Source organism: Suricata suricatta, chromosome 9 (genome assembly GCF_006229205.1).
Source record: "Suricata suricatta isolate VVHF042 chromosome 9, meerkat_22Aug2017_6uvM2_HiC, whole genome shotgun sequence".
Taxonomy (NCBI): domain Eukaryota; kingdom Metazoa; phylum Chordata; class Mammalia; order Carnivora; family Herpestidae; genus Suricata; species Suricata suricatta.
Genome location: NC_043708.1, coordinates 104,721,066 through 104,741,324, shown reverse-complemented (window position 1 = coordinate 104,741,324; position 20,259 = coordinate 104,721,066). Strand labels below are relative to the sequence as shown.

Below are 20,259 nucleotides of genomic sequence, written 5' to 3'. Positions count from 1 at the left end.
AGTGGTGGTTCTATCCCTATCTTGCTTTGAATCCTCAGGGAAATCCATTAATTTTGGTGTTTCAGTCTCTTCACAGGGTCACACCAGTGATGCCCACTCTATCCAGCTATATTTGATTGCTGCTGGGGACAAACAGAAATGTGACCACCAGGACCCTGAGCATCGTCTGTGCTTTGGATAGAATGGAGGCAGGCAGGGCCTTGGAACCTTCCACTTGGGCCTCCAGGAATGCAGGGTAACTTATTTGCCCTTATGGTCAGTTACCCCAGCCCTTGTACCCTGCCATACTAAGAATTACCTTCAAAAAAAAGCTAAAAGGGAAAATAAATGGTGTACAGAAACTTAATTTAGTACATGTATTTGTGGTAAAATTCATTCTGTAATTTAATGCCATATACACTTCCTCCGCCACCCTAAAGTTTCACTGGCTATACATTTTGTTGCTGAGACAATGGAAAAATATATTTTATTCATAGTTTTTAGATAACTTTTCTAAAAACTTAATTATGGTTTAATCAAGAGTTTTATGTTTATTGACTAAGTATATTGTTACATTTGCTGCTATAGTTAGCAGTCGTAATAGAATCCGAATGTTTGAGAACCTTATACAGTATGTATTTTCCAAATACACTAAGCTTGTTAAAATGCTATATTGATTGTGCCCTAAAGCAAGTTCTAATTTTGTCTGAACATTTTTCATTTCATTATTTGAATTCACCAAACAAAAACCATGAGCTCTACTTTTAGCAACAATATTAATTGTTAATTCTTTTTCTTTCTTCTGTTTGTAATAGCAACAATATTAATTGTTAATTCTTTTTCTTTCTTCTGTTTGTAATACTGACCAGGAAAAGTATGAAAATTTTAGGGTCAAAAGGATTAACAGAATACAAAGTCACACTTAAAAGGCAAATTAATGTTTAAAGAAATTGTATGCTTAATTCCCACACCCTAAGGGTCTGTTGCTAGTTCCCCTTTAATTTCATCATCTGCTCCTCTGATTTAGTGGTGGTGCACAAATCAGAACTGAAACATATTTCACTCTAGTAAGGTGGCAATTTAACAGAAACACAGTCTCTTATATCTAAGTAACCAATGATAGAGCAATGGAAAAAAAGAAAAAAACTGTGGCAGAAAGTTATACACACTAAATGCCTTTTGGACTTCCCAGTGAATTATTTTCCCAAAAAGCAATTTAAGTAAATACCCTAGATGCTACGGTATACAAATATTTGCTTGTGCTATATACCAACCAAGAGACTACGTTTTTCTAGTACACTGGAGACTGTAAAATACCTTTAAAAAATTAATGTGTTTTATAAATCAAGAAATGTACCACCTCCATGAGCATAACCATACAATTAATCTAGGGATCTGATTATTAAATTCTAAGTTTTTGATAAGGAAAGAGACCCAAAAGATAAAATAACAAGATATGTTGCAATAACTTTGTCTGCCAAGGAATGGTTGTTTTCATGTCTATTAAAAAGCCTCTAAAATTAACTGGAGATGGTACATCACTGACTTTCAGAATTATATATTTATATCTTATATCCAGAATTAATTTGGGTTAAAGATGAGGAAAATCCGAGAAGGAATGTCAAATAGAAAACCCTGGCTTCAGTAGTGGTCCCAAGTACTGACCTAAGCATCAGAACACCTGAGTTCTGGTTTTCTAATAATTGTACATATTTAACATGTATGACTCAATGCTTTGATACTGAGTTCTAGTCTTGACTTGAACCTTGGACATGCCCCTTAATTCTTCAAAGCTGTATCTTTCTCACTGCCAAAAAGGGGTAACCTCTTAGAAAGGATTCTGCAAGGTCTGACAGATCCAGCATGAGGAGGCCTCTGCCCATCTCTCTGCTCTCCCCTGGGCTTACTCTGCTATGGACTGGACACAATAGGGTCCTGCCCATCTTCAGGCTTTTGCCAGAGCGGTTCCTTCTGCCTAGAAGGTTCTTCTCCCAGGGTTTCCCATGACTGGCTCCTTGTTGTCCTTTAGGTCCGAGCTTAAATATCACCTCTTCAGAGAAGCCTTGCTGAGCAACTATTTTACATTCTTTATAGCACTTGCAAGGTCTGATATCTGGTATCATCTTACTTTAGTATTCATTTCCTTGATTATTGTCTCTTTGCCCCACTAGTGTGAACTCCAGGAGCTTAGGGGACCGGTCTTATTCACTACCGGATCCCAACACACCTGCTTGGCACAGAGTGACGGTAAGGATAGTAGACCCCAGAACAAGACAGGGGTTGGAGGCACTGGCTGCTATATAGTCGAAAATTGGCACATAACTTTTGACTCCCTAAAAACTTAACTACTGAGAGCCTACTATTCACTGGAAGCCTCATGGAGAACATAAAGTCAATGAACACATATTTTGTTCGTCACATATATTATATACTGTAAAAGAAATTGTTATTAAGAAAATCATAAGGAATATACATTTACAGTGCTGTACTGTGTTTACTGAAAAAACACCACATATAAGTGGATCTGTGCAATTCAAACCTGCATTGTTCAAGGGTCAACTGTATTTATTCAGTGAATAAATGAATAAACAAGAAGATAAAATTTTAAAGAACAAAACCAAGCAAAATGTGACATGTTTACAATAGCTGTATGCTGAATTAGTTCTGGAATGTCAGCCTCAGGAGTGACCTCTGTAGTCAACTCACGTCCAGGTCTAAGTGGGAATTCTTTTCTCAGTGGTTCCGAACACCAGCCATGCTACTGTGCTTAAGAGACGACACTCTGTGCCCCTCCTCAGGCTGTGAAGAATCTGCGCTGCAGGCTGATTCCCGAACCGCAGCCCCAGTTCCTACAGCAGGTGAGGAGCAGCACCTGGCCCTGAGGACGCCCACCCGGACTGACCGGACACAGCTCTGCTCCAGGGAGGACCGTCCCATGGGGAGAATGGGAGGAAGAGTGCATCTCTCACCCTAACCGAAGGCAGGCTGTCAAGAGACACTCCAGAGGGGCAGTCTGAGGCTAGCCTTCAGAGTTGCACAGAGCAAACCGTTCTTCTGTCGACAGGAATGCTTTTTTAACTTTTTAAGAAGTCAGAGGTCATGGAGACCCTTAATCTTCTCTTCGGGTAAACGCTGGCCAATTCCTTCAACCACTTCTCAACTCAAATACTAGTTCTTCTGTGAGGCCTTTACTGATTCTTCCCAAGGAAAGGGCTAAAACTCCATTCCTTCCTCAGCCTCCAACCCAGGGCCTGCGTACTACATGTACAGACATGCGCCCTAGCCTGTGAAGTCCCATCCTTACGTCTTCATCTACCTGGACATGGTCCAGTGAGAGGCAGGCCATCCACACAGCAGGCACTCACAGTGAGACTGTTCGGCGAATGTGAAAAGGAAGACTGGAGAGGCCCAACTCCTGGGGTCCCCTTGTTTTTCTCCCCAGGCTTCTCCGGGTGGCCTCTGAACTGTCCATGTCTCTCTGTGAAAACTCAGTACCCAGAACTAGACACGTGAGTTCCTAAGTGGCATGTTCCATGATGAACCCGGATGTTGAACCCTCCTAATGCAGCCAGAGACTAGAGTCCGAAGGAAAACTAGATCTCCTGCACCCTATAAAAACACATGTGTGCTAACGTGTATCTCTTCACAATCACTGCTGCTTGGGGCCTTTAAATTTCTTTATAAAGTAAGCATTTTCACTAAAATAAAAGAGCAGAAAGAAGCCCTGCCACTTTAAAACTATTTTTTCCGTGAAAGGAGATGGTGTTGAAAAACTTAGATTCAGCAAATTCTTACTTGAAATATTACCATAATGTATTGATTTTTACCAGACTCAATTGACTGAAAAGTTGTTTGTATAGCAATATTGGCCAAACCAATATACTAGAACAATTTTGTTACCCATAGTAATCAAGTGCATTTCTGAAGTATAATTATACTGTCATAAAAATAAAGCCAACATACCCTTTTCCAAGCAATAAAACAATAGGGGCTATAAAATAGGAAGAAGAAAAGGCTAAATAGATGAGATTTTTTAAAATTAAATTTAGTGTCTTTTAAGAACACCTCCACCTCCTTTTCCTTCCCTTAAGCCAAGGTTAGCAGAAATGATCAATACTTCAATCTCAATAAACTATTTCAATAATAGTTAATTCGGGTGGAAACAGAGTCTGAAAAATCTCTGCTCAGCGACCTGTAACATCCTGTCATGTTGGTCAGATGCCAATAATCCATCATTGCCATAATGGATATGAGCATGTGCGAACACGGAGTGGGGGAAGCAAAGGTGGGAAAGGTGTAGAGAATCATAAGCTCAGGTTCATTCTTTAGAGTCTAATCAATACAATACACATTATTGTATGAAACAAACCTATAACAGTGAGCGCTGAGAGAAACATACATAATTAATTTTATTTGACAAATACTCATTGATTTTCTGGAAATATTAATATCCTTGTTTGTCACATGATATTTTAACACAATGCAGCTATATAGAAGTATTTAATTTTGCATTAAGATGATATCTTGTTTGCTTGTTGAAAATATGATCTTGGCTGCAAGGAAAAAGCTCTTCATTTGATTAGAAATTCAAAGTTAAAATAAATCAAACAATCACCCTAGCTCTTGGGTCAATATCAAAACCACTTAAAAATCACTCTTAATTTACAATATGTACCTCAGGGAAAAAATATAAAGGAGTGAGGTCACTGGTGCAGTCGGTAGAGAAGCTGGGGTCAGATCTACTGCCGATGCGGTTTGGCACCTTCAGGGTGGCCAGTGAAAGAGAAGTAAGAGCTTTCTGGGTACTCTGGGGCTCCCAACACTTTCTTCAAGGACTCCTTTGTATTATGTTTTCCCCTCAGAAATCCCATGTTTTGACATGTTTGGTTTACTAAACAGCATTTAATTAGACAGCAATTCATGTGTTTTCTCATTTTACATAACTGACCACCAGAGCTTCTATTTTCATTAAATATATCATGTTACTGTAATGAGTTGATCTAATTCCAGCTCCAAAAACATAAACGTAATGTTTAACTTGGCCTCTATAGCCAAATAAAGGGCAGAATACAACTTAATCAGTTGTAATCTCAGTTACTATCTCCCAAGAACCATCCTTACCCTGCTACCCAACAAATGTCTCATAAATCAGTAAGACAAAAGCGAGAAGAACAGACCAACATCTTTGAAAATGATCATCCCTTCCCTCCTCTTGCTCTCTCTAGATATAGTCTATTTAATTCCTAAATAATGGTATATATATCCAATCTTAAAACACCACGTAGGCAATATATATGCTACCCATTATATCACTGAGAAAAATCCTACCCAAAATCCAGGTTAGACCCTTAATGTACTATAGGAAGCAACTGGAGATGGAAATTTCATTAGTTTTCAAATACCTACATATGTGACCAAAAAGCTGATAATCTTTTTGGAAAGGAAAAAATAAAAGATGATCCCTAAATGCTTGTTGGCTAACTGACCTACTAGCATGACTTAACGCCTAAGAGTTAAATATTAATTTATTTCTGGACCCAAAGCTTAAGTGACTCCATCAAACAATGCCTTGAGGGAGCAAAGAGCCTAAGAGACCAGCCTTCATTTGCATAGAATGTTTCCAAAGTGGGACTGTTAATTACTTTCATTGCAATGTGACATACTATCCAAAAAAAGAGGATAGTAACTAGTATGTTGGGTTAATTTATCATTCAAATATATGCCCTTAGTTTAGAAATTTCTATTCTTCTGGGTGAGTATTCTAAAACAAGTATGCAGGCTCTAAAACTAGCTAGCTATGGGGAGAATCCAATTAAAGGGCCTTACTAAAACCTTCCTGGGAAAAACAAAACCCATTAGCCTCATACTCATTTCAGCCAACATGTATAAAGCATCCATTCTATCCTTAGGACTGTGCGGAGTATACTAGAAAATACAAGGAAACACAATGGACTCTGCTTGACCTTGAGAAACAACACTGCCTGGGGGAAAAACACAGAGTAAAGAGGAGAGACGACAGAATTCTGGCTTTGCCACTGAACGGCCACAGATCTGGGAGTCCTAGCTTTTTCTGGTGGTCAAATGAGCTTATTAACATTTACCCCCTGCCTCAGAACACGCTGAAAACAATGATAAAAAATACTTTCAAACTTCTAAAAATCATTGTATGTAAGGTATAATAAATCATATTCATGAGACAACTAGAGAATAGAAGGAAACACAGAAGTATACTATGTATCATAATATAATGCAGACTTTCTCCAAGTTAATTAAATGCAACTCTAACACAATTCAACATCTGTGAGATGTCTGTAGATATTCCTCAAAATAAGAGCCCCGCGGTCAAGTAAGCATAGGAAGCAGAGGGTTCAACAATTTTTCTATTATTTAGTACTACCACTGTCAGCTAGCTAACATTTACTCAGTCCTAGTGCTAAGCCTTTTCTATGGAACATCTTGTTTAACCTCACAACCACCTTATTCGAGGTCATTACCCACATTTTACACATGGGGAAAATGAGGCAGAAGACATTATGTAACTCCCCTGGAGCTACTTAGTGGCAGATGTAGGGTACACTTACCCACAACACATACTGTTCTCTACTTTCTCAAAGTTTTCAAAGTTCATGTGAATGTCATAGATGGGAAGAGGATATAGGTCTGTCTGGAATTTGGGGAGGGAGGGGTTGGAGCAACGTGTAACATTTTGGGAAATGGAGCAATAAATGAAGTATATTCATTTTCTTTTCCTAAATTATTCTTCGTCTTAGGCATAAACTATACTTTAGTCTAAGATATTTCCTTTATAATCCATCTCACCCAAATGAGTAATCCAAGAAATACCAACCTAAAATTACCTAAGCCATTATCATAATACAGAGAATAACTCAGCAGAGGACTATGAACAGCATCCACAATACCACTTGGTTCAAATGTCAGGGCCCAGAATTTCACACTGTAGAACTGGGGGGAACTTACAGACTTAAAAGGCAAAAAATGTGATCAACTATTAAACAATATATATTACAGTTACACACGATATCATATCCCTTGAAATTCATAAGATCCCATCAATGGAGCAAATAAGAAAGAAATATTAAACTTTTGCTTTGCATTTATTAGCTTTATTATACTTTATAAGAAAAAAATTAAATAGGCCCATTAGGCAGTTTTGTTACCAATGAGTGGATTTTCCAATATTTTCTTCATCTAGTTTATGTAGCATAGCCTGTAATGTAATCATTTTGTTTGAAAAATCACAATTTTTATAGTCAACACCATTAAGGTAAACTTAGTGTAGGAGAAAGTCAATCATAACACATCAAACAGTTTTATAGAGACTTTAGTAAAGCGGATTCTCGTTTCTTGACAATTATGCTATTTCTTTGTGCCGAACTAAAAGCCAGGGATAGGAGAACAATACATCTGACGCCCAGGCAGAAATGAAGACCAATGATCAGTAACACGTGGTTATGCAGTTTGGTATCTTTACATTCTCTCCTCTTAAGAATCACCTATGCAACAAGATACATGGGATGACTTCTTTGTGTAGAAGTATAGCGTGTAAAATAAAGCACTAAAATGATTATGTTACTGCCACCCACCCTCCTAAATAATCCCTGTCCAAAACATATTAAATCTAGGAGTGGCTCAGTTGGTTAAGTGTCCAACTAAAGCTTGGATCATGATCTTGTGGTTCGTGGGTTCTAGCCCTGCTTTGGGCTCTGCGATGACAGCTTGGAGCCTACTTCAGATTCTAGGTCTCCCTCTCTTTCTCTGCCCCTCCCCCATTCACAATGTCTCTCTCTCTCTCTCTCTCAAAGATAAAATAAAACATTAAAAAAGAACATTAAATCTGGGGCCCCTGGGTGGCTCAGTTGGTTAAGTGTCCGACTTCTGCTCAGGTCATGACCTCACAGCTCAAAGCCCCACATCGGGCACTCTGCTGTCAGCACAGTGCCTGCTTCAGATCCTCTGTCTCCCCTCTCTTTCTGCCCCTCTCCAACTCTCTTTCTCAAAAATAAATAAACATTAAAAAAACACATTACAACACACACATTTTGAGCACTAGCAATGGTAGATAAGAGAACTCAGGGTAAGTTGTTAATATTAACGTAGCATTCCAGCAGGTACAGAACTTGTGCTAAGGAGGTGTAAGATAATGTGTTCTTAGGGCGTCTGGGGGGCTCAGTGAGTTAAGTATCTGACTTTGGCTAAGGTCATGATCTCGTGGTTCGTGGGTTCGAGCCCTGCATCAGGGTCTGAGCTGTCAGCCCAGAGCCTGGAGCCTCCTTCAGATTCTGTGTCTCCCTTTCTTCCTGCCCCTCCCCGTCTCATGCTCTGTCTCTCTCTCTCAAAAATAAACATTAAAAAAAATTTTTTTTAAGATAATATGTTCTTTTAATGGTTCTCCCAATAAAAGGAGATCTTGCTTCTTGGCTGAAAACATTAACAAGGCAAACAAGGAGTTACTGTGTAATGGGTACAGGTTTCATGTTTGCAAGATGAAAGCAGTTCTGGGATGGATGGCGTTGATGACTGCACCACAGTATGAATGTGTCTAATGTCACTGAACTACTGTAGACTTAAAAATGCTTAAGATACTAAATTTTATGTTTCTCACCATAATTTTTAAAATAATAAAACATTAATATGATTCTATATTGTAATTTTTCCTTGGTAGATGGGCAGGTTATTTCCATTTCCCTGCATCCCTCTCCCCTTTATGCTAGTACAGGTTACTCGTTGTAAAAGAAAGGATTAAAATTTTAACATCTGGAGTATTATTTCTAATAAGAACTATCTGCTGGAGTTTGGTAGTCTTATGTTTCCTCCCTTCTAGAATAAACCAGGACGGTAAATTCACAATAGGGCTTCAATTTAAAAATACAAACATGCCTGAGCATTCAACATCTGGTTAAACAGAACAAATAAATAGGTTAGGAGTCTAAAGAAATGATTTTGGATTCCATTTGAAACCAATAAAAGGAACCCAAAGAGGTGAAGAGTGCTAGAAATCTTTCCTGTTTTATTATATCTGGCTATCAGCATAAAAGTATTAATAAAAAGAAAGTGTCCCTTACAGGGAACTTAAAAGGAGCAAATAAGGGTATGCAGGTTCCTTCTCCTTTCCTTTCTAAGGGCACCTGCACTCAAGAACCTTCAGGACAGGGTAAAAACTCCAGTCCGATAAGAGGAAGATGAAGAGATGCTATTTATGCAGCACCGGGGGCTGCTTGGGAAGGAGGGTCAGGATGATCCAGGCGAGGACAAGAGTGCCTCAGACACAGTAGGTAGGCATCAAACATTTGAAGGGCCCGGCCTCAGGATCATGTATGGAGTGTGCTATTATTTAATTCTCTGAATTACCACAATGGAAGCACTTAACTTTCAGACCAACTATTCACAGTACCCAGTCACCTGTAGGAAAAAGGAATCCAAATACAGGAACCTAAGTTCTTAAAGGACTAGATTCGGGAGAATGGACTCCCATCCCGGCTCTGCCTGTAGTGAGAAGACTGAAGCCCTGAGTGGGTGAATGGGTCAGAGGACTCTGAAGAAGCCTCTAACCCTGAGAAGCCTAATTCTACGCCGAGGCTGCATCTCTGTGGAGGATGTTCTGGGATTTTAAGACGTGACCCTTTGTGGTCATAAGGCAATAGGGCAATTTGTATCAATAGTCATGTGGTTAGCAAACACTTAAAATTCTAAAAACATTAATAACCAATTATAAATTATTTCACAACTTTGAAAATATATATTAATATCACTTTTAAATATCTAAGGTAAAAACACAATCATAATGGGATACAGAGTTAGTGTATATATGGAAAACAGCTCTCTGGAGGAAAGCTTTATTACTCCCTCAGGGCTTTCTTACAGAGTATGGATTTTTTAATTCCTAGTGGAATATTTTTCATACACCATTGCAGACTATTAAGTACCAGATATTACATTATGTAGTTTAAACTTTGCACCACTGCATGAGAAAGACTTCCCTGTCGAGAGAACTATTTTTTATGGTTAGCATTTTTTAATATGAAAATGAACACTCCTTTAGGGTAAGATCAGTGCTACTGGAATTTGGGAGAATTTTATAACTTAACATATTCATCAATGTGTAGAAATTCTCTCAGGGGACTAGGGAGAGAAGGAAATACAACAGGAAGAAGGCTTTTTAATAACTTACAGTGTTGACACAGGGCAAAGCAATGGTGTTTATAAAGTTTGTCTTCCACTGGGCACAGCTGTAAAAAGGCAGGGGACTTGTACAGGGTGCTAGCAAGTTTGAAAAAAAAATGGAGTTAAAGAGCAAAGGAAAAAAAATGCATTAAACTTCAGGCCAGTTAAAGGTATGCTTGCTAATGGTGGACTATTAACTGCTCACCCAGGAGAGATGCAGACTCAGAAATATTAAAAAGGCAATATAAATGCACTTTTCCAAGCAATTCCTGAGAAAATAGATGCCTTGCAGAATTTTGGAGTCAAAAGTGGAAATAAAACCTAAGTGCCGTTGGTCATTTAAAAATCTCTGCCACAGAGAACTTGGATACTCACATTTGGCAAAGGTGGACAGAAAGTTTAAACAAATCGACTACTCACTTGTAGACTGTGCCTCCGTTGCCATGACCAAGAGTGTCTCGATACCGTATGTCTTGTTCATTCATCTCCATGAGAAAGAAAGAAAAACAAAAAGGGTGTCATGCTGTGGATGGAAATGTCAAGGAAAAGCAACTCTGGGCCATAAACAACAAGCAGTCTGGGTCATTTCAAGTTCAGCTGCAAGAACGAGAAGATCAATACAACATTTGCTGTCCAATTTATAAAAGACGATACCAAGGGACAAAGTGATGGAAAGTTTAATGACAATTTGTTTGCCTGGGTCATTTCATTAAAGTTTGATAAAAGGTGTCAAAATGGAATGATATAACATAGCTCCAAAGGGTCAGGTCAGAGATACTGATAAGAACACAGTCTCCAGCACTACACATAACCAATGCCAAACAGCAGTGCATATACCAAAATCAAACTTGGGCAGACAGCACGCAGACACACACCCAGTAATCTAATGTACAATCTGTAAATAAATCAGCCCTTGAAAACTCCTCAGGTGACCCCACAGTTAACATTAAACAAACTAACTGAATAATGTTAATGATTTTCCTAGAGTAGTTACAGCTTTCCTTTGGAAACAATAAACTAGTATCCGGTGGTAACTGGGTAGAAATCATATTACGCTGATGGAAAAGTGCCCAATCGGTGCCCTTAAAAATGCATACACACACAAATATGGAAATGCATAAAGGAAAAACATATAATAATGTGGTTCTTAGAAAGTCAAGTCATTTTAATCATTTAGTATGTTAAACAGCATGCATATTTTCTCAGGTTCCTCAAAACTACTACACCACAAAGACTACTCTCATTTGTATCGTAAATAGTAGTCAGTGATTTCTAGTGCCCACAAAATAATGTTTCAGAGTTGTAAAGAACTCCCTAAATTATTTATCAAATGACGTTGAGACTAGTCAGATTATATTTGATGCATTCAGTAATTTTCTACACAGTAGTCCAGTTGCTTAAAAATTAACTGCCAACTTTATTCACTAAATGGATTCAATAAAAGTGTTATTTTCCATATAGCTAAAGCTTGGGAAAAGCCATAGTAAGCCCTGAAAAAAAATCAATTTCCTGGGAATTGCACTGCCTTGCACAGGCAGAAAATGGATGGAGTTTTTAATTCAATATCACCTGGAAAAAAAATAGTTTGCTTTCAGACCATTATGGTAAACCTTTAAATATTTTGCCCTAAACTTCCACCAATTGAATAAAGCAAGGTTCCATTTATCAAGGGAAATATTTTCCTTCTATACATTTCTGAAGTTGAAGCTTCAGAGAGCTGTGATAATTAGGAGTGCAGTGCAGGTAACAGAAACCGCTCCTCTCCAAGCTGCTCTGCCAATCCCTGAAAGGATATTGACAGATTAACGCGTAAAGGCCAATTCAACACCCAACTTAATGGTAGTACAACCTGACTGATGCAATTTGCAATCAGCTAATTACTATATTTAGGGTCAGAGGCAAAATGATAGACAAGTCAGAAAAATTGGCAACTATTTTCCTATTTGAGGAAAATTTCGCTCTTCATTACCTTTTATTATATTACTAATACAGAAAAAACAGAAACCATATTTTAACTGCATAAAAGCTGAAGCATGAATAAAGAAAACTTCCTTATTTCGGACCAAAAGAGAAATTGTGAAACAGCATAAAGGAATGTGAGATGCTTGTTCAGCAGCAGAGCTGGGACCGGGTTGGCTCTGATCAGTGGCTACGAAGGACGCGCACGGAGACTGCGGGAACCATGGCGAGGACAGACAGGACAGCTCCTTCCAAACACCCGTCCAGGGGTCTAAGCCGCACTCTCACCCCTGCAGCTGTACCTTCACTTGCCTCACAAGCTGCACCCTTATCGCGGCTCAAAGTAAATTCCCAGCAAATTTCACGGTTTCGGGTTCTGGAGGGCCACACTCTGAGGCTGCACGCCCTCCGCCGCTCCATCAGGACCTTCCAGATACAAGGACCAGTAGTTTCCTCTCAGAAAATATACGTGCCGAAACATATTGTCATTACACATTCCAATGACACACGGATGGACCTAGGACTCTGCAGGGGGCTTGACTTTGTGGTATTTTGTTGAAGAGAAGGCAAATGGGTAGGTATGGCAAGTCTCTGAGCAGCTTGAACCATTAAATCCTGTCATCATAGGTTGTTTTTGTTTTTTTACCTCTCAGACCCAGGAGGCTGAAAAGAGGAGTGGAGCCCTCCCATCCCTAGCGTTCTGACCAGACCAGGAGTGGGAGGCACCCACCAGGGGGCAAGCTGAAAGATGCTGTGTACTGGGGGGGGTGTGCGTGTGCTAAGCATCGTGTGAGCAAATTCAAGGAGAGAAATTTCGAACCCTTCCAACAATAAGTGTAAGAGCCTCATAAAGATAAAAGTGGTTTTGAAGCAAAAGTTCTAAAACCATCTCACTTAAAAAGACAGTATCCATAAAAAGATAAAGTGTTTCTACAATGTTTTAAAGTTTTATAGACCTTTGCCTGGCCTATGAGCTGACTGATTTTTATATTTAAAAAATATCAGATTCTCTTCCTTTTTGCTTATTTGGATTTTCTAATTTTTATACAGTAGGCAAATATTATTCATGTAAGAAAGCTTTAAAGGAAAATTGTTAGAGATAAGCTCATGAACTGATTACAAACAACCTTTTGAGAATAGCAAATCTCTGATCAAAATGGATCACTTTGGGACACCTGGGTGGCTTAGTCAGTTAAGCATCCGACTCATGATTTTGGCTCAAGTCATGATCTTGTGGTTTGCGAGTTTGAGCCCCATGTTGAGCCTGCTTGGTATGTCCTCCCTCTCTCTCTCTCTCTCTCTCTCTCAAAAATAAACTTTATTTTTTAAAACTATTTTAAAATGTTTTTATTTATTTGAGAGAGAGAGAGAGAGACAGACAGAGACAGAGTGAGTGGGGGAGGGGTCAGAGAGAGAGGGAGACACAGAATCTGAAGCAGGCTCCAGGCTCTGAGCTCTCAGCACAGAGCCCGACGTGGGGCTCAAACCCATGAACCATGAGATCATGACCTGAGCCGAAGTCGGACACTTAACCAACTGAGCCACCCAGGCACCCCATCAAAATAAAATAAACTTTAAAAAATGTTTAAAAAACAGGTTACTTGGATTGATCTTGTAATTATGAAAAAAATCACTAACAGGATCAGCTTTTTTGCCTTTTGTCTTTAAATAAGCATATTAATTAAACTTCTCAAATTGAAGCACAGGAACAATGTTCATTTTGATAGAAAACTGGAATTTTTATGCCTACAGTGTATACAATATTTAAATATTACTGTTGAGATCAAGTATCACAAAAATCACAGAATTCTGCAGTATGTCAAGCACATAGCCCAGTTCACTTACATGTAAAACTAGTCTATAACAACCAGTCAAGGCTAAACTCAGCCCTTCAGTATTCTCTGCTTGATGCCTTATCTTAGCAGCTGATGTCCTGGCTAAGTATGGAAGGACATCCTCTCCCAGCAGTGCTCACTGGCCCACAGGAAGGAAAACAATCAACAGAAGGGCACCCACAAGTTAAAAGCAATTTCATTAGCTGTGGTATTTGTTTTTAGGAAAAGAAATGTTTTAAAGACCACACAGCTATATAGACAAGAAGTGAAATAAAGTTTATTCAATAGAGATACTAAATTATTTTTAAATATTACTCAGTTTCCTTGTTTTGACCAATGAAAGCAAATAAAACGCAGAATACTAGATGTGAGAGAAGAGGAAGAAAAAGCCACTGGAGTTACAGGTACATGTCAACTGAAAGAGGGCAAATGACCTGGGAACAGTGACGGGCGCTGGGTTCTGCTCTTGCTGAAGGAGAGTCAGCGGCCGGGATGAAACGTGAACCAGACAGGACAACGTGCAGAGCGGCAAGGTGGTGCTTGTGTGGGCAGAGGATGGTGGCATGCAGTGTGGACTTTTGTGTCTGTGCGGACAGAGGAGAGGGTCATGCTGTGCAGACTGCCATACAGTCTCATTTATGTTTTAGCCTTGTTATAGGATCTAAGATGAACCATCAGGATCTAAAGAGTTTTATATAGGGGTGATTACACAGCTTTTAAGGCTAATTTTATAGTAGAATTTCTATTTTTCTTCCTCCTTAAAAAAATATTTTTTAATGTTTATTTTTGAGAGAGAGGCAGAGCATGAGCTGGGGAGGGGCAGAAGAGAGAGGGAGACACAGGATCCAAAGCAGGCTCCAGGTTCCAAGCTGTCAGCACAGAGTCCAATGCAGGACTCGAACCCACAAACTGTGAGATCATGACCTGAGCTGAAGTCAGACACAACTGTCTGAGCCACTCAGGCACCCCTAAATATGTTTTTAATGTTTATTCATTTGGGGGGGAGGAGGGGCAGAGAGAGAGGGAGATACAGAATCAGAAGCAGGCTCCAGGCTCCAAGCTGTCAGCACAGAGTCCAATGCAGAACTCGAACCCACAAACTGTGAGATCATGACCTGAGCCGAAGTTGGATGCTTAACCAACTAAGCCACCCAGGTGCCTCCCTCCTTTTTATTTTCTAACCACAAAAAGCATGCCTAAAGGCATCTAAAGTTCTCAAAATAGCCAAACATGCAGCAGGATCAGAATTAGTACTCAGATCTGTGGCTTCTGAGTACAATTATACTTAGTTTATCAGGACTAGGGAAATACTGTCACCTTCTCCTACAAAAGCTAAATAACAAAAAGAGGAAAAACAAATTCAGAGATGCAAAGGTCAAAGTTGTCCACCCTTGGAGTAAACTATACACTTTTTTAATCCTTAAATTGACCCACTGGGCCATATCTAGTCAGTTTCACATCAAGGGCCAATGTTAAAGAGATGATACTGCACTGAACCAGAAGTGGGGAAAACATCATGAAATCACAGCAATGATACTGATCCTCAGCTGTCAATGAAACATGCCAAAAAAATCTTATGATTTGGCTTTAAGCTGGAAAAAAAAGGAATCCTCAGGCATTAAATGACAGAAGAAAAACAATGTTTCCATTCCAAAGACTAATGTTAAACTCTTAAAAATTGCTTGATTTAATATAATATTAATGAAATTAATGGGAAAAATGAAATGGAATTAAGTTATGGATCAGCAAAGAAAATATTCTTTGTTTATTGTCTGCCTGTGTTAAGAAGAATCACTATCTATCGCTTATAAATCATTAAAATAAAAATGCTCAATTAATCCTCATTTTATATGTAAAGGTCTGACAGAGACTAGTCCCATCACTAGACCTTGGCTTCACAAATCGAAGCAATAATGGTTTCAGAAAGCAGTCACACTGTATGAGCAGACAATCGGAGAGATTTAGTAAATCCCACTTTATAGAGCAGAGACTAATCGGGAAACACAAGCCAGTCAAATGTTTCTTATGAACTGTTGACACTATATCAATGCTGAATCAATTGGTGGCATTTACTCTGAGTGACAGAAAAGAAATAAATATTTATATCACATAACCTATATCAATGAACCCAGGCAGAAAGCTATTTCTGACCTGTCAATATTTGATTATCTTGAAGAATCATGTCCCTTTCTTTTAATGATTAATATGAATTCCTTATTAAATCTAAGTGGAGGCTAGTGGAAAGGCAAATCATTATTAATGCTTGAGAGCATAAACCACTAAGATAAAAAACTATGCTCAAGTGTTAAAGCATCGTTAAATGTGACTTACATCTTCCATATCAAGTGGTGTCAGTGCTCAGCCCAGAAATTTATTGACGCCACAACTGGGCACATTACCTCACTGCGATGCAATCTCGCTCACTCTTTAGTTACCCTCTACACCAAGGAACTGAGAAATTAGCACAAGGAGGATGTATTATGAGAACTTCCAAAGGTGGGTTTTTCTGTTTTGTTCACTCTTGTGACTGAAAGCAAATAAAGGCTGCTCCTTAAGAGAAGGAAAACGCCAAACTGCTTCACGTGGGGCTATCACATTCTCAAGGGAAGGCAATACACAATCTCTAAGTGTCAAAAATCATTGTTCTGACGATCTTCCACCACAGCGAACCTCATAACTGAGACCAGTAAGATATTTATGGTACTAGGTTTGTTGTCAAAACATTAGGAACATTTCAGAATGCCTACTTTTTGTAATGGAAATAAACTGTTTTTCATCTTTGAAAGAGGAATCTGTGACAGGTTATTTTCCATTGCCTGGGTTGAACAAATGTAGTTAAAGCTTCTTAATTTATGTCAATTTCAAAATATATTTTTCCAGCTAAAGAATACACGTGACTCATACATAAATTACAATTAGTAACTAGACTGCACATGTGTTAGGAGATAGGAAAATATCCCAGGCTCGCTGTTCATGCTTTGAGTCAGATTTTGTTTCATACTGGTTCCAAACACATCCAGGGCACTAGGAGGACATGTTTGTGGACCTCAATCCAAACAAACCTCTAGCTGCTTAAAGTTAAAAGTACTAGATAAACACTATACAAAATTTTGAGACCATCAAGATTACACGACAACACCAGATTCTCCCTGGCTGTATACAGAATATCTAAGGAATTCCCATACTCTGGATGACAACCAGATGTCAGAACCAGATCAACTTATTTTTTCTAACCGTATTCAAGGGATTGTGTGCCAAATAAGTAGGGCTTCCAGAAGCACTATCATACAGCCACCGGTTTAAGGCACGTGCATCCATCTATTAGGCCACAAAGTTACAGGTGATATTAAAGGACAAGCATAAGGACCTGGCTTTGTCTTCTTGACGTGCTCCACTACAAGTACTTGATTCATGAAATGCCAATGAGGCTTGGAGAGGTCAGCGTGTGAAGGCACTGAATAAGCATCTGAGATAATTAAGATTTCAGCCTTCGAAACATGGACGGGAAGTGAACAGCAGTTAAGAAAATCAATAAAAGTCTTTTATTTGCAGTGACACAGATGTCTCAGTCAATAGAGCCTAATAGGCAGGCTTGATCGCAATGGACAGGCGCCTGCCTCCAAGGCTATCAAAGGGCTTCTTCTATAACAAACATTAAAACGCATTTATGTTGCTATTGAAGAATCAAGGACCCTGTAGGTAGCTTAATTTGCCAATGTATGTTTAAAAGCACTATACTATTTCCAAAGTGCCCATTTACTTGAATCAAAATTAGTGAGAAATGACTGGCCCACAGGCCCGTTTGTCCCTCACTGGCTGGGTTAGGTCACTCAGCTTCAGATGGCCGGTCCACCAGGTCAACCATACCAAAAACTTCTCAGGCCTAGGACTTTAAATGCCAAAGGTCTGCTGTTACTCTGTTCCCCTAAAAAGCCAGTGTTCCCTTCAGCACAAAAGAAGGAGCCAAGGTAAGAAAGGAACAGTTTTTCCTCTTCTCCTCAAAGATAATGAAAGCAGCAGCCACCTCCGGACGCTGGGCCATTTCAACAACCCCTGGGTTGACACACTTGTTCAGATCTGATTAACTTTTTTTAGACTGAGATGGCAGCAGGGTGTGTGCCTGGTACTTCAATCTGCTGGGAGTGAAACCCATTAGCACAGTTTGAAAAACGTGCTGCAAATTGCTCTGCCAATCAAATTAAGCCACTGTAATTCATTTATGACAAGAAGACATTCACGGGCTCTTTATCTGTTTATTAAGTTTATGGATATGAAAACAGGGCAGTAGTATGTTACTGCTATGCGAAAATCTTAATATGCAATGACACCTACCTGGCCGTTGGCTAATATTTTTTTCAGTTCAGCAGAAGACTTCTTTAAGCTGAAAAGGGAAGAGAGAATTTTTAATGGCAAGATCACTGACACCTCTGAATACCATTCAGAATTCCAGACTAAATTATACCTGTATTTTAGGTGAAGACAGGGACTCTACACTTTGCATCCTTCTTCCTACATAAAATGTTTTCAAAAGTAACTAGTCACATGGTAAAGGTACTAATAAAAATCCTGAACCCCTAAAGCAGTGAAGCCTCCAATCACAATGAAGCTAGACTACCTTATGGATTACTTCAGTGACCTTCCCTGGCTATCAGTCCTGCTGCCTTTGGGTAGCCTTTCAGTGGCTGTTTTATGTGGACTCTGTCATCTGCTAAATACAAAGAACTTAACGACGCACAGAAAATAAAACTTCAAAAGATAAAATAGATAGTTTAAGTCCTGATCTTTTACTACCATTAAGAGTACAATTGAGCTTGCTGGGAAGCAAACGTGCAGCAGAGATAAATTCTGGGACTCACTGGCTGCGTGATCTGGTACAAGTCAGTTATGTATCCTCTCTGAACCTCAATTTCCTCTTTCTGCAAAATGGGGGAAATAAATGTTACAGGGTAATGAGGAAAATTAAAGATTACAAAAAGCCCATGCACACTGTAGACATTAAGTAAATTTCAGCTGCTCTCTCTTGGCTTTTCTGTTCTCTAAGTGGGAGACCCAGCTTCCAGAGTTATTTAAGAAATATGAAAATGTTCCTCTCTGGACACATATGGCTATGTAAACACGAGAATGAGTTTCGGGAGAGTGGCCACGGAACACTCTGAAGTCCTTCTAGCTTTATTATGAGTTATGCCCATAGATCCCCACCCAGCTAGCCAAGTGGTGTACAAATAGCATTTCATCTCGTCAGTGTTCTCACTGGAAACGTAAAGCTTGTTAACTCCATTCTTTATCTGCTGGAACCCTCTACCCATTTACCAAATTAACTCTCTTCCCTCGTGCTAGTTATCTGTATAGATGCTTTTCTTCTCACCACACACTCCTCAAGACTGGGAGATCCCTGAGAACATGGACCACATCTTGATCAACTCTATTCCATTCCCTTCCCATCCCTGAACCCAGCCCGAGGACATGGCATGTGCTAAGAATTTGATAAACGGTGGCCTTGGTTCTGGTTGTGATTTATTATATGGCAGTCATAGACACGCATACACACACATTCATTTGGTACCTTGAGTAAGTTATACTGAGAGAGATCTCACGCTTCATGTTTGACCACACTTGGTATTTCAAGTTATAATTACTCTTCTTTCTAAACACTTCTTAAACTTCTGCTGTAGTCAAAGGCAGGCTATGGAGCATCAGTCCCTACTTTCTCCAGATTTTACAAAACATGCCCTCAACCAAGGACTCTAAACTTTAATAATGTCCTCCCAAGTCTAAGAATTCAGGTACTGAAGTGGCAGTTAAGACTTTTGAGGAATGAGGGGCGCCTGGGTGGCTCAGTTGGTTGAAAGTCGACTCTCGGTTTCAGCTTAGGTTATGATCTCACAGTTTGTAAGACTGAGCCCCATGCTGGGCTCTGCGCTGACAGCTAGGAGCCTGCTTGGGATTCTCTCTCTCTCCCCACCCCCCACCCCTGCCTTGTTCATGTTCTCTTTCTCAAAAATTAAAAAAAAAATTTTAATGAAATAAAAAGAATTTTGTATAATGAGACTAAGGCAGAAATATGTAAATAAAATAAATTACCAAAATCCATCCAGTTAAGAAAATAATAATAGCAGCTCTCATTGCCTGGATGATATCGTGTGCAAGGCATGGTGCTAAATGCCATTACTTATTATCCTGATTTAATCCTCACAATAACTATAGCCCTGGGGGAATGATTTATAAAGGAAACAAAGGTTTGGGCCTTGCTCATTCTGTCTCTCATACACACACGTATACTTTTTTTTTCCCTGGGGGACACTTA

The 20,259-nt window shown here is 39.3% G+C and overlaps 1 protein-coding gene across 1 annotated transcript in view; it reads right to left on the bottom strand.

The window, feature by feature from the left end:
• The window catches only part of MAP2K5 (mitogen-activated protein kinase kinase 5), a 264,767-nt gene that overhangs the window by 197,627 nt on the left and 46,881 nt on the right, over nt 1-20,259 (bottom strand). Inside the window, exons 7-8 of the mRNA XM_029952259.1 lie at nt 18,288-18,336; nt 10,582-10,646 (exon numbers count right to left, since the gene is read on the bottom strand). Of these exons, the coding sequence (XP_029808119.1) occupies nt 10,582-10,646; nt 18,288-18,336 (114 nt within the window). The remainder of the gene's footprint in view (nt 1-10,581; nt 10,647-18,287; nt 18,337-20,259) is intronic.